Raw genomic sequence first — 15,711 nt, forward strand, 5'->3', positions numbered from 1 at the left:
TAACATTTTGTATTAGTACAAATATTGATTTGTATTTACATTGGTAAATGCTTTCCATTTTAGCAATGCACTTAGTCAGCAAATGAATATTTGGGCTTACTGCAAACATTCACAAGAACCTAGCAGCCAGCCCACAGGGGATAGTCTGGAGGTTGCTGACTCCCACTGTGGAGGAAGAATCCCTGGAGCTCTAGATGATATGCTTCTAGATATGACCCCTGCCCATCTTGGATCCAGATGATAGTTAATGTGTAATTGCATGAGGGAGTGATCACTGCCACCTATGGCCACTCTTAAAAAATATAGCCCTGGATCCATTGGTTTGGACTACCAACCAGTTCCAAATATTCTCACTGTAGGGAAGGTCGTGGCAGGTTTTGAGACTGAACCACACTTAGTCACCCTGATGGATGAAATGTATTGTGATCAGGTGACTTGGCTTCAGCTTGTGTACTCCTTCAGAAAGAGCATGTTCATAGTTGGGGGTGCTCCTGGATACATATTTGTTGCTGTAAGCTCAGGCAGTCTCAGTGGCTAGGAATGCCTTTTACCAGCTAAAGCTATGGACATTCTTGGACAGGGATAGCCTGGACACAGTTATGCATGCACTGCTAATCTCAAGACTCAGTTATTGGAGTGCACTCTATGTGTGGTTACCCAGGAGCCAGGTCCAGAAGCTCACCTGGAGCAAAATGCTGCAGCTAGACTGTTCCTGGGGACAGACTTCCACCAGCACATAGCTTGCACTGACTGTTCATATGCCCACCTTAAAGACCACCTGATTCCTTGTTCTTCTGCCCAATCAAGGACGTCCTCAGAGGAGTCACTATTAGTTATCCCCATGAGTCAGACATACAGCTTGTGTGCTGTGGACCTAACTCTGTGCAGCTCCCTCCCAGTCACGATCGAACAAACCTGTTCTCTGTTAACTTCTGGCACTTAGTGAATACCTTTTTATTTCAGCAGGCATTTTTCTGATTTTATGGTTAAGTTTAACTGATTTTATCTCATTTGTATCTTTTTTGTATTCTTATTGTGCAACACTTAAAAGACTTGGTGTGAAATAATAATATACATTGTTGAAGTTAATAAATAAATATAACTTAATAAATCTGTGTTTGGTGCAATCACTCTTTTGTGACTTTTTCTTTCTCAAAACGGAGAACACTGTTCATAACCTTCATACAAACTAACAATACCTGAGGTACTGAAGCTTCCGGATGTAGGTTTTCGCTGTCTATTTTCTTGGTAATGTAACAAATGTGACCACAAAGCAGACTTCCCCTAAGATTTAAAAGAAAGATTGTCAAATGCAGCATAAATTTCTAATTTTGAGCATTATTCATATCTTTAGTTTTATTTCAAAAATGTTCCATATTAAATCATCAGATATTACTGTACCGAGACAAAATCTCTAAAACAAATCAACACACAAACCTTTTCCTATATTCACTAAATTATTCCATTAAACTGCCAATCAGCCTAAAGCAAGCTATACATATCAACTACTTCCACTCCGACCACATATTCTCATAGCTGAGCCTCTATTGTGTACTCCACTACCCAGTCATTTCATATCACAAGAAGTCTGAGAAAGCAATATAAATATAAAATGCAGTATTCAAAGGCATGCAAAACTGGTATGTTATCCAGATTAACCTAGCCTTTGTTGAAAAGGTTCTCAACTTTACTGTAACCTGCCTTTGATAAAGAGAAATTTAATAAGCTATCACCAACGTGTGTGGCAATACTAGTGTTGTGTTCTTATGACACACAGGTGGGTGTCCTCCACTTGTCCTATCAGCCCCGGCCAGAATGGCCTATAGTCAGAGATTTATGCAAGTTGTAGTCCAGCAACAGCTGGAGAGCTATAGGTTCCCCATTCCCGTCAGATCATAATCAAAAGGAAACCCATCCCTCAATAAGGGACATGGTAATGTTGACAGACCAACTTAAATTCTACTGCCAGTCTCTGCCGAGCTGGGCAGATTTTACTATGCTGTTTTTGACAGACTTAATTTACTCTGGATATTTGGGTTATTCTTTATAAATCCAAGGCTACAACCCTATGTCTACTCAAACTTGGGAATAAGGCCCACTGGATTTAATGGGACTTATTCCCAATACACGTTCACAGGTACCTGCATGCAATCCTACCGAATGCCACTACATTTATTCTAGGACAGACTTCTAATTAAAGTCCCATTTTATGTTTATTTTCTATATTCCTGAATTGTTTTAACAGAATTTGTTTGCTCCTGGTTTGTCCAAAGCTCTGGTCAAATCTCAAAGTCTTGCCAAGACACTTGAATTTGGATATAATAAAATACTGTACAGTACAATACAGAGGTAACGCATGTGCATGATCTTACTACAGCTAAGCTTCTCATTCTTTATGAAACCCTGATAAAACTGGGGCACCATTTCCTAGCTGCAGATTCAATGGATCCCCACTGGCCTCAGATATAGAAAGGAAAGTCTGCACTTCATCTATGTTGTCGCCAGCTTCCAAAATTTGATTCTTGACCTTGAACCAAATCATGGAGCTGTTCCTCATCAGCCAGCTACTTTCCCTTGTAAACAATGCACGGCAACCCATGCATGCTCCCCAAACCCTTCTGTCCTGCTTTAAAGCATCCACGTCTTTCTTGTAGAGAAGTTGTCTTCCAGATCGTGGCTTGGGCTGCCAGATGCTGAGTCCAATCTTAACACATTAGGTACCAGTGTCCTGGCTCTTTCTATCGCCCAGAACAACAGAATTCTAGACAACCTTTCAGAAATCCTTGCATAACTGGATGTAAAAAAAGTGGTAGCAGCTACTAAAATGACTCCTAAGCAAGAACTGGATGGCCTAGTCTCTCATGATTGTTACAAATTTAATTCCTGAGTGGCACAAACACCAACCAGCACGTGGGTTTGTCCAGAGCAATCTACAGATCATCAAAAATACTATCTGAAAGCTGATATCTACCTAGCACAATAGGACATAATGAAACCCATTCACTCATTTGTTGTAATAGGACCCAATTTGGCTCCTGTCACCCCTCCCCAGCATTCCAGACTAAGTGTTCAGGTTAATAGCAGCAGGGTGATTATATCTGTAAGAGAGAACTCATTATTTCAAAGAGAAACATGCTATAACCTATTATGACTGCAACATAGCTTGCAAGGCATGTGGAAGAGAATACCCTAAAGGACTAGTTCACATAGGGCTAATAACCACCAAATATAAAACGTGGGTAAGCTATAGATAAATGAAAAGAAGCATAAGAATAAGTGCAACTCCACACATAAGTTATTTCCTCCATGGAGATCACCACCATGTAACCAAAATCAGTTTACCTTAGAAGGAATTCAGCCCTAAGGAGATCACTTTGTCAGTTTCTGCTTGCCTGATGGAACAATCTCCCTTCGCGCCCCCTCCCTACACTGTTATGGGGGTTCTCCTGACCCCTTCAAGCCAATATAGGAGTGGGAGACACAGGGGGAGGAGAGGGTGGGAAATCCTGTTGTGCCAGTTGAACTCACACGAGTTTCCACCAGTGGGATCCATTAATTAAATCTGACACTGTCATAAATGTCAAAATTAACATGTTCTATCATACACACACAAGGATCTGCCAGAAAGCCAGTACTTCTCACCAGATGTGAGTGGTAACAAAGCATTCATAAAATATGATGCAAATGAATGAAACAACTTATTGTACAGAAATAAAACCTGTGTAGGCTGTATCTTTGAAGCATTAAAGGTGAAGGAGGGAATCAGGTAAAGACAAAAACCAGGTTTGCCTTCTGCTCCAACTGAGCTCTCCCTTCCTACTCCAAGACCTTTTATCATTAACATGGGATGGGAAGAACAAAGGGAAAGATGGAGGCAGGTAAAGTCAGTATCAGATGACTCTCTGTTAGGCTTGTATTAAGTACCAGTATATGGTTTTTAATATCTCAATGTATTTAATAAATTTTAAGAGTTATTTTGAGAATGCTGGTCAAAAAGCAAAACATAAAACAAATACTACTATACATTAGCTAAATAAATTTAGGATATAGCATTATTCTGGAGTATAAAAAATGTGAGACACTAACGAGCATCTATAAAAAATGTGAGACACTAAAGAGCATCTATAAATTAACTGATGAATGCTAAAGATTGTTATAGATTGTTATATTTAGAAAATTAATGAATAGTGGTTGATACATATGACCTCAAATATTCAAATATTCAGATAGGATCCTTCAGATGTTAAACTTCTGACTTGGCATTCCAGTAAAATTATATACTTGTACAAATTAGACAAAAGGTAGACTGTACAAAAACTAAACTAATTCAAGTTTATAACTGCTTATAACCATACTGGATGAGTGCAGATCATGAATGTTATACAACTGCAGCCTAGTCTTCAGCATGTTTATTCATCGGTAACCGCCAGTGTTTCCAGTACGGCTTACTCCCAGATAAGTGTGCATGTGTTAAGTCTTGAAGAGTGGATTAAAGTATTTGCATATTCCATTTTATAACTAACACCAAAAATGTATTTAACATGCAAAAAGATTTGCATTGATATTTAGACACAGAAAAAAGTTACATTAAATATATAATTATTAAAATTCATTATCTCCCATAACAAACATTGCTATATTTCAAGCAAACATGGGAATTAATATCCTATTACTGATTATTGTACATACAGCAGGAGAATTAAAAAATGCCTTTCTCAATCTAAGTAATTCTCACCCAGCTGCCATTGAACTTCATTCCTAGTGTTGGATAGAGTTGCTGTTATTTAAGGTTACCAAGACCAAAACAGAAAGTTGAGGAAGCAGCAACCAGAGAAGGTGGAGAGCTGCTGGGAGGGAAAGAATCAGTGCTCATTAACCTTTCCCTTCTTTATTTTGTTTAGGTGAGATATACCATGAGCTAAGGAAGATCTGGGTAACACTGATGATATCAGAATTAAAAAAGATGGTGACAGAAAAAAATTTTGGGTCACATCCCAGACTCGCTATAAAGAATTTGCTGAGAAGTTAAAGAAAGGCTAATATGGAAACCAGCGCATCTTATAAATACACCTGATTTAATAACAATACAGCAGAAATGGCCAGAGATTTATAACAAAATTTATTATAATTACTGTTGTTGACTTCAAGCTTTTTAGTCCAAGGATTTCTTGAGTGTTTGCAAAATGTGAAGTGCCTTTTACAACTGATCATTTATCAGGGAGGGTAACATATTACTAAGAAAAGTTACTTAGGGCAAGAAGTGTATGAGTATAAACACTGACAGCTAAAAATTCACTAATGTATGGTCAGGAATCAGAATGTAGTTTTTAATTGTTATAGGTGAACATTATTGGAGACACACAGAAAAATGCATAGGCTACTAAGGAATGTTGAAGTAAATAATTATTCAAGTTCATTATTTCTAACAAACATCATTTGATTTATAGTAAATATTGAAATTATTCTCACATTATTAATTAAAACAATGTTCATTTAACTGGTATATTCTAAAATAGGAATAAAGAAACTGAATAGGCTCAATCAGATTAATGTAAGCTGTATTGGCATTTCTGCTCTGGTGGCTCACTCATACAGGTATCAGGACAAGAATATGCAATGAATAGATTTTTCTCATTCTTATCCATCAAACTGGAGCCAAGAAAGATTTTCCCCCCTCAAGATGTTTGGATTTTTGACCACTTATTTTTCTTTACCCCTGGCTTAACTTCATATGACTCAAGAAAAACAGCATGCACTTCTCTGCAATACACCTACCCCCTGCCTGTGGCCCATTGTGGCCTGGATTTCACTGCCTGATTTGTGAAAAGCTAGAGAGTAAATGATCCTGCCTTGCAGTAGGAGACTGGATTAGAAGACCCTTTTAAATTCTGGTTTAGGACTTATGGTACTGATGGCCCTGTAAACAATAAGGCAGGCAGACAATACAAAAGAGATTTAATGCGTAAATAAAGACATCATTGTAAACATCTCTCTCAATATTACACTTACATGATGAACAACATATATGCTGGCTCCAGTGCTGGAACAGATCACGTAAAGAGCACAAAAGCCCAAGTGAGCTTATAGTAAATGAAAATCACATTGTGTGGAATTATGAATGAAAAGCTCACATGAAAGGCAACAATTCATTTCCTTGAACTGCATGCTGAGATATGGACAAAGTCAAGGGAGAAGAATGGCATGCGTACAAGAGATGACAACAAAGAAGGAAAAATACTCTCAAAGCTGACAGGTAAGCAGTATCATACATCTTGCAACATTAACTGGGTTGATAAATATGAGGCCGCAATCACAAATGGAAGAGCAAGTTGGTAGCTAGGCAGGGCTAAGATGATCCAGCAGCAAGGGGGTGGGGGGCAAAAGCTGGGTGTAGTATGGAGGGAGCTGGGGGTATAATATTCTACTGATGATTTCTCAAACAACAAATTTACAGAAATAGGCTTCTGTGGTTGAAAACCAAAACTGGTTTTACAAGGAGGAATTGTGATTCTTTTTTTACACTTTTATTTCGGAAGTGCTTGGATATACTGCACTTCTTCCATCAGATTCCTAAATACTCTACCACAACAGACCGTTCAGCACTGTTTGCCAACATCTTCAATCAATTCAAAGAATTAACCTTATGTAGGGTTGGCCGCTTGCTGGTCTGAAAGGCCCAAATCTGAGTTGTAGCAGAGTATACTGATGCTCTATCTTCTAAGATGAAAGTAGTACAGCTTCTATCCTATGTAGTATATAAGAGGGAAGGTAAGAGTCAGACAGCATATACCTGCACACACAAAAACTGTTACAGTCTAGAGGTGGATTTGGGCATAGGTAGCTCTACCTAAGTGATCAACAAAAAAACCAGGAAGTTCTAATCTACAAAACAAGATATAAAGGCCACCAAAGCTCCTTAGATAACCAAAATTCGATTTTTTTGTTCTCCTTTGAACGGCAATTTCATACAGGAAATCCATCAGTGCAGTTTCTCTTTAAAGGAATGAGACTTTGTGCCTTACTTCATCATTTTCTAGTTAAAAGCTCAAAGTAAAGGTTAAAAAAAACAAGGGAAAATAAGTCAGGACTTTTTGCACTGGATCCAGAAATCCCGTGAGCATAGCTTTGCTCACAGAAAATGTGTTCTCTGTCCTGTGGATGGATTGGGGAAGAGGTAATTTCCTTGGGGTATTGGGGAAGCATTCAGAAGTGTAGGAGGCAACTATGAGCACTGAAAGAGGAATCTGTCAAAATTATCTCTACCTCCTCCATTCAGAAGATCCTCCGCTGGATCCAACCCTTAGTATTAAATTAAGCAGCTCTACCTAAAATGCAAATTTTAATTTACATAAAAGATTTCAATCTCATTCAAAAAATTTCAAGCATGTATCAGCACAACTCTTTCTTAATATCTGAAAACAATACAAAAAGATGGCACATTTTTAAAAGGTAAGTAAATATTCGAAAAATTGTAGAGTGGTAATTTCAATTCTTACCTGCTTCACCTGCAGACCATGGCTCCATATCCTTTCCAAGAGATCACAGAGACTAGCTATTAATGTATTCTCTTCTACACCTGTAATGTTCACCTCACCATGACCAAGTTCGACTGCTTCACGACCCATTTTTTCCACTAGCATTCTCTTTGTCTTTTGAGACAGAAAGAGAAATGGACAGTTACTATTTGTCAGATGAAACCACCAGAATATTAGACAGCCTTCACATCATGTGAGCAACATGTTAGCTGAGTAAAATACAGTGATTTTAATTATAAAATGTGTTGTTTTAACTGGCAATGATTATCTGTTGTGACATACTGCCAGCATTGTTCACTTTTCTGCCTTGTTTTTCTATAGAAATCAGACATGGCAAACTTGTTCAGCACAATGGAAAAGTTGCTGACACCAGTGGTTCAGCACAATGGAAAAGTGAATGTAAGTCTATGGTTTGCATGTGTGTGCAAATCCACACCACCTGTTCTGCAATATTATTTATGTCAGAAATCAGACAATAAGAAAACCGGGAGATTCAAAACACAATGGTCTAGAAGATCAAAAAGAAATGTGAACAGAGAATTATACTTGCTGAACAGGGCTTTCCCGCCCACCCCCTTCCTGCTGAAGCCCTTGTTCCCCCCAAATCCATACATGAGCACCATGGGCCCCACTGGCATGTCATGGGGTGTAGCACAGGTGGTTACAGCCAGAAAAGGCATTTGGAAACATCCCTGCTTGGAAAACAAAAGTGTGTTCTGTGCATACTATAGGCACTCCGTATCCTCCTCTGAGTTCAAGCATTATATGATTTATTTCTAATCTGTAGAACGTATGTTGCCATTGTCTTGCAAAAACTACTCTGCAACTATACTTGTCCCTAATGGAAAATTGATAATCCTAAACACATTACCTCTGTGGATGAAAATTACTGCGAGTGCCCCATATTTCTCATCTTTGAATTAGGAAAATACAATTAAAGATCTCAGGATTCCTGCACCCCACCTAACCCTTGCGTGGAAAAGCATAGATTAAACTGGAAAAAATCTGGGAGGACACGTCTACATACAATCTAGAATTTCTAATTAACAACTCTTATACTTTGCACATTTGTGCATGTCTGCTTATGTAAAGTAACTTCAGGTTCGAAGAGAAAAAAAGTTGTGGTATGTTTATGACTTATTAGGAAAACTGCACTCATGATGATGCTGTTTGGGGATTCTCCACTCTGTAGAAATTATCTACTGCAGGGGTGCACCAAAGAAGCTCCTCTCCCCACTTTGTTGAGGAGAGGAAGGGCTTTACAGTGGTCACTGTAGTACGGATAGTTCTGCCTCTGCTACCAAAGTTGCCAGCACAACCAGCAGCTTCTAAAATTAATACCATGTCACCATTTTAAGCCCTTTTTCATCTCCCCAAAGCAGCAAATATCACTGTGTCACACCCTACCTCTCTGTTTCAGGATTCACCTGAAATGGTGCCCTCAGAAAAGGATAAATGATGAAACAGGGAGAAAGGGGACCACTTTAAGGTTCCTCACCTATTAAGATTATGTTTTAGAAATATTCAATAGTTATCAACAATCTCATCATTACAGCAGCAAATCTCTTTATCTATAAATTATTACAGAAGCAGTTTTTCTTCTAGGCTTAAGGAATGTGCCTTTCCATTTCAGTAAATTAATTTACATTGCGTGCTACAGCAGACAACTTTAACAACAGGACCTTGGTTGACAATCTGACACAGCAACACATTTTCCTCCAAATGCCCCAGGAAAAATTAAACAATTGATAATAGACTTTACAGCTGTTCTTGTAAGATGGTATAAAATGCTAGCGCTATAGCGCAGTTGTGACAGGAACAGAACATGATACAGTTTCAGCTCATTTTTTTACACAGGTCTTTGCCACTATCAAGAAAAGCATCTCATCTTTCTCAGGTAACAACTTTAAAGCAGAGACAGTCCTGTGTCTCTGTCTTTTCTTACAGATATATTATTTGCCTCTAAGGTTTATCCTTAATCATCTCACACTGCAGACTTTACTTCTTATACCCACTGTTGCTATCATTTGACAATTCCAATTTATCAGTCTTGAAAGATGGGCTTAGCTAATAGAGGGGCTCAGCTGAAATACAAGCCTGATTTCACACACACTGTTCAATCCATCTTCCTCTAGCTGACTAATAGCAGATTACTTAAGGCTAACCCTTGGCACTGTTAAATCAACAGAATACTTTAAGGTAAGATCTGCTTCAAAACTTCCCATAGTTACGGATACATGCAAAACATTTAATACTGATATGTGGATACAGCAGAAACCTGCATCAGACAATACAAGTACCAGAAAACCAAGGTTAGATGTTCCTCCCTTTTCCTACATAGAACTGTAGAGTTGGAAGGAACCCCAAGGGTCATCTAGTCCAACTCCCTGCATGTACAATCATGTACAAAAAATCACAACATTTATGGGCACCATAAAACAGCCTTAAGAAGAATTGCATCAGTTGTGGCTCTGAGACCAAAAAAGAAGAAACCATGACCATAATATGGAGGAAAGAGTACATTATCTGAACTGTACTCTTTTTATGATTTAAACTTATGTTTAAACTTGACTACCCACAAAATTCCTGTACAAGGGGACTTCCCCATACTTTACACAAGAGGGAGCAATTTTGAGGCACATCCCTTTCTATGCATGAAATCCCTCCCTCCATTGAAGTAAATGAAGGAGCCTTCCATCTCAATATAAAATATCATCAAGGCACCATAAGATTAGGACATAGTCTACTACCTAGCTCCATAGTACTAGCAAAGGCTGCCTCAATAAAGACCAGCACAATACCTTATTTCGACATTCCTTCAGCAAACCTTCAACAAATTTCCAGTTGGTCTGGGCAATTACTGATGGCGAAAGGTTAGACAATTTGGGCTGCCGAATAGTGCTGCCAAGATTCCGAGCTTCTTGGATATACTTCTATAAACAAAGAGGAACATACATATATAGAAATGCACAACTTTTAAAACGCTTAAAGCACTTATATGTGGAAGTATATGTTTTATAAGAATAGAATAGAATAGAATAGAAATTTATTTGTCATTGTCCGTATATACACAGTATACACAACAACGAAAATCAAACACCCACCCAAAGACCGGCTTCACATACACATTTGCACGTACCTCCAACACTCTCATCCCATTCAGACATAATCTATAAAACATACATACATACATGTTTTGCTCTTTTGTCAAAGAAATATCTAAAAAAATTGCATATTGAGTTCTCAAAGGATTAATGCTTTTATTTTATTGTACTGGAGATCAATAACTAGCTATTGTTATTGTTCAAGGAAAAGACTGAAGCATTTTATTGCATGAATAGAGAACCATTGCACTGATTACACTATCCAATATATTTGTAATAGCATAATAATAATATGATCCCAGGTTTATATCAAATAAAATGCATTTGGACTGAACTTTTCAGTCACTGTAAGAAAAATTCCCTGAAATACATACTTAACTATGTATTTTTGTTCAGTACCATAACCGAACACCATGTTTTCATATTATATATAACAAGACACACGCACGCACACACAAACACAATGTACCTACACAAACACAACATACCAGGTATAGTTCTGAAACAGATTTAAAAGTGTGCCTGAAAGGCCAATCATGCTGGTCCAAGTCTAAACAAAATTGCAACTGAAGGTCTGGCAAAGGAAAATCCAGCTGCTGGCAAAACAGGAAAGACAACAAAACAAAAAACAAAAACAAACCAAAAATCATATAGCTCATGTTAGATGAAAGCATGGTAAGCAGACATGAAATAATGAGAGCACGCATGCAAAAACAGGACAGAGGCTGCTTAAGACAATTTATGTCTTTCCAAAGTGAGAAAGAATAATGATGTAATGCAAGTTAAAAAAACAGATTTCAACAGAGAAAAGAATAAAATGCATGCATCAACACATAAGACAAGATTTTTTTAAAAAAAGAAAATGACAGAAGCTTAGAACTCAGTTTTTACATATTTGGGGTAGCACAAGACTGTTCTTCAGTGATTATATAACTGCCCCCCCTCCATTGACATCAATGGCATATTTATACTTTTGGCTCTATACAAAAAGTTTACAGGATTCCTCTGCATCCTTGGTGTAATACAAATCAAGCAATTAGGCAAAGTGGGAGATTACTCTTTGGGTATTGGATGATGACAACCAAACCTCAGAAAGTCTAGTGGAGAAGTCATTATCAAGACTAGAGGTAAGGCATGAGAGAGAAAGCAAACAGGGTTCAAACCACAACAAAAAACAAACAATATAACCACACTGCATAGCCACACTATAAGGCTGTTTCCACACAACATACATGCAAACAACATGGGTCCTCATAGATGTCAAGAAGATGTCCAGGCCACCTTTACTCTGTGTCATGTGTGCGAATTGCTAGTTCAGCGGAAAGTCACTAATCAGGAAGGGGTAAGGAGTGTGCAATCCAACCCTCACATAAGGCAGGTGATGGTGTAAATTGATGTGACAGTTTAAATTTACACTTGCCAATACAGAAATGTGGGAAGGAAAGAGGTAAATTTGTGAAACACTTCTTCTTCCAGGCAGATTTTGCAAGATAAAGACCCATCCTATGGACTGAGATGAGAAAGCTGGAGTTATGCAACCATCACCAGATGGTCCTGCAGAAATGGAGTTGGCAGTTCATGGAAGGTTTAGGGAACCTTAAAGGGTATAAGTCCACGATGTCTTAGGCTGCTGTGCACAATTGCATTTGGCACAAAACATGGCTTGCCAATGTAATGCCCATGGGTGCACATGGACCAGAGAGGCCTTCTTGGCACCCACAAGATCCCATTGCTCTACCCCTTCTCTGATGAAATTATGCTTGCAAGAAGCCTTCTATTGCAACCAATATGAGGCTGTGTTTCAAGGTCAACTATGTCAGGAGGGCAATTTTGGGGAATTAGAGCTGGGGAAGGGACCATCAACTCCTCTAAGTCTCATTGTTGTGGAGAGTGACCTTCCTGTAGACTGCAGCTGCATTCTCCAGGAAGTTCACACCACCTCCCAACTAGCTTGAAAAAAAGCAAACACATTTTTTAAAGCCTAACTGCTGGTGGGAAGGACAGCAAATATATGTAGCCATGCTTGCAGTGTGTGTTTGTGTGTGTGTGTGTGTGTGTGTGTGTGTGTGTGAGAGAGAGAGAGAGAGAGAGAGAGAGAGAGCTACAATAGTTTCTCCTATTTCAAATGTGCCCAAAGGCCCCCAAAGACAGACAACCCCTGGCAAAGACCTTTATTTTTAGAAGAGGTTACCTTTTATATCAGATGAAGAACTGGGCTATGCTTTTTCATGGGGTTGGGAAAAGCATCCTATACATACAGTCTGATAACCTACGTTATTATTCTGTACAAAATAAAGACATTAGATTGGAAATTGTGCTCAGCATTTTTCACCTCTCTCTGATCATTGTCAAGACGAAGGTGCTCTGTGTGCTGCTTCTGCCTGTCTTTCCGCCTCCACTGTGCAGGTGCATTTCGTTTGGTCCATCTAGAAAATTATAATCAATATTTTAAAAATGTATTCTAGCTCACAAACTGAAAAAGGGAATATATATGTCCGTTCTGGACTGCAGTCAATAGGGAGATAGGGTCAAAAGTAGTACAACATACAGTTTAACCAGAAACCTATAATAGGTCGAACCCCCAAAATAACATATTTTTGTTATTAATGTTTGAAAACTGACTATGATAGTCAAAGTTTATTTGTGGAAGTGGAGATTACAAGAAAAACTGGATGCTTAATTTTTCACTTCTCACTTTTGTTCCCTGCTCTAGTATGTAGCTTCAAAACTTAACTCTAGAATGGTTAGCATATCACCTGTACGTTTGTATGTTCATGACTGTCACCATTACATCCAAGTCTCAACTGTCACCAGCAGACTACATCTTATAGTTATCACAACCAACTCCCAATTCAAAAGCTGAATGGCCCCCAAACTGTGCAATTTGTTAAGCAGAAGATCTTCCAAACATAGCTTACTCACTTATTGCTTGCTGGCCCCGTAGAAAGAACATCAGACTGAAGTTTGGGGAAGAATCCAGGTTCATATTTTCCTTGTCCAATCTTCATATCTAGCAAGTGGGGATGGACTGCAGTATGGTCTATCTTTGCAAGCCTTAATTCAATAGCTTTCTCTGAAGAAAAACAAAACCATTACATATACATCTTAAACCGTATCATTCTGACAAGAGGTCGTCATGCGCGATTAAAAAGGAGAATAAAAGAGGCAAGTGGGAAGACAGGAACCTCAAGCCTATGAAACACAAGTTAGAAAGCTACTGTCAGAAATATGTATCCTGTTCAGAGTGCTAAAGGAGTATAAAGAACCCCCTTGAGAGCAAAACATTCATATTTCCATTTGAACCCATTTCTTAAATAGTGTCATTTATTAATAGTATTTTAAAACTACCGCATTTCTGAAGATCTTCATTCTATCTGCTCCTAGCTGAGCATTACCTTGGTTTTACCAGTAGACATAACTATAGTGCCTTTAAAGATAATATTTCAGAGCTTACCAGCCTCATCAATGGTAGTACACTTTTGATACATGGAAGTGCGCAAAGTTGGTGTTCGAACATTTAACAGTCTAATTTTATCCACTCTAGAATCAAACACTCTCAAAATAGGGTCTTTATCATCATCATCATGGCACATAATCTTGTTGTCGATAAAGGAAGCAAACATCTGTGTCTCCAAAAATCTTGAGAGGAAAGGCAAATAAGGTTCTGGCTGGTCAGACAAGAATGATGCCTAGTAAATTGAAAGAAAATGTGTTTGTCTCCACATGTTAAATGATTTCTGAAGGATATGAAGAATACTTTCAATTATCAACACAATCAAATTATTTTCTATTTTACTATATTTTAAATGTATTATTTTATTATATATTTTAATATACACTCTGTTTTGAAACAGATATACAGGTAAAAAGGTAAAGGACCCCTGGACAGTTAAGTCCAGTCAAAGGCGACTATGGGGTTGCGGCGCTCATCTCGCTTTCAGGCCGAGGGAGCCAGTGTTTGTCCACAGACAGCTTTCTGGGTCATGTGACCAGCATGACTAAACCGCTTCTGGTGCAACAGAACACTTAAATGCCGTTTGCCATCCTGCTGCAGCAGTACCTATTTATCTACTTGCACTGGCGTGCTTTTGAACTGCTAGGCTGGCAGGAGCTGGGACAGAGCCATGGGAGCTCACCCCGTCACTCAGTGGTTGTCTAATTTGGCCCTTACCAGCTAGAATCATCATAGGCAGATAGCTATGCACAAAGGAAACATAGTGGGGGAGGGGACTATCAGTTTATAGCAAAGCGAATAACCTGTGACTAATAAGTCAGTTTACAAAAGTAGTATTTTGTTTCTGATCTATCTTTTTAACAAGATCTGATTCACACCACCTGTTAAACATTCAAAGGAATTAAGTCATCATACAGTATCCTTCTCACAATTTACCACGTCGATCTTAACAAAATTAGAGCTAATTCTGGCTGATATAAAGGGCTACTTTACAAATGAACACTCTTTTGGTGCCTCAGTTCCCAGTCCTCCAAACCATGGTTTGTATGATTGGGACTGCGCCATGATACTTCATGTGCCCTACTCTCCTTCCCATCATGCATATGGATCCCCTGTCCTCTGCTTTCATGGTGTCTTTATACTCACTTTATCAAAGTTCTGCATCTGCTCTCTATTGGTGAACCATGACTCTTTGTCTTGACTGGGCTGAATAACAAATACTTCATAATCTGCAAACATCTGAGTGAAACGATTAGCAAAAACTTCCCGCACTTGAATATTCAGCTGGTAAATTCTGAACTCTTCTTCATCACATTGCACTTTGAGATCCTTCTTGCTGCTACCAGTCTCTTCTCGAACTTCAAGCTATAAGGAAAAAGAACTTGAAGCTATAATTATTCACATAGAAATTCTGCATTTGACTTATGTGAGGTTAAGCCTATCAGAGACTAGGGTTATGTCCATGATGAATATTTTCTGGAATTACAAGAGCTGATACAGGATGGTGCTGTGTTTATATTCATGACAAGAACGGAACAACAACAGTGCCTTTTTCCTAATGCATTTTGAGTAAATAGTTTTCTAAGTGAAATTGTTTTTACAAACAAGTAAACCAGTT

At 38.4% G+C, this 15,711-nt stretch overlaps 1 protein-coding gene across 9 annotated transcripts in view; it reads right to left on the bottom strand.

Moving 5' to 3' along the window:
* Positions 1–15,711, bottom strand: part of DENND5A (DENN domain containing 5A) — a 609,609-nt gene that overhangs the window by 568,453 nt on the left and 25,445 nt on the right. For 3 of the 9 annotated variants that reach the window (XR_014515147.1, XM_083457546.1, XM_083457547.1), the window contains 9 exons: positions 15,240–15,458; positions 14,094–14,328; positions 13,562–13,712; positions 12,972–13,065; positions 11,128–11,232; positions 10,337–10,468; positions 7,497–7,649; positions 6,641–6,745; positions 1,200–1,284 (listed from right to left, as the gene is read on the bottom strand). Coding sequence is in view for 7 of the 9 variants with exons in the window: in XM_083457546.1 (XP_083313672.1) it covers positions 1,200–1,284; positions 6,641–6,745; positions 7,497–7,649; positions 10,337–10,468; positions 11,128–11,232; positions 12,972–13,065; positions 13,562–13,712; positions 14,094–14,328; positions 15,240–15,458 (1,279 nt within the window). In the remaining 2 variants the exon portion in view is untranslated. Of the gene's footprint in view, positions 1–1,199; positions 1,285–6,640; positions 6,746–7,496; positions 7,650–8,367; positions 10,469–11,127; positions 11,233–12,971; positions 13,066–13,561; positions 13,713–14,093; positions 14,329–15,239; positions 15,459–15,711 lie in introns of all 9 variants that reach the window. The other 6 variants (XM_083457550.1, XM_083457551.1, XM_083457552.1 and 3 more) reach the window with 4 other exon arrangements.

The sequence above is a fragment of the Podarcis tiliguerta genome (assembly GCF_965153285.1).
Source record: "Podarcis tiliguerta genome assembly, chromosome: 1".
Classification (NCBI taxonomy): domain Eukaryota; kingdom Metazoa; phylum Chordata; class Lepidosauria; order Squamata; family Lacertidae; genus Podarcis; species Podarcis tiliguerta.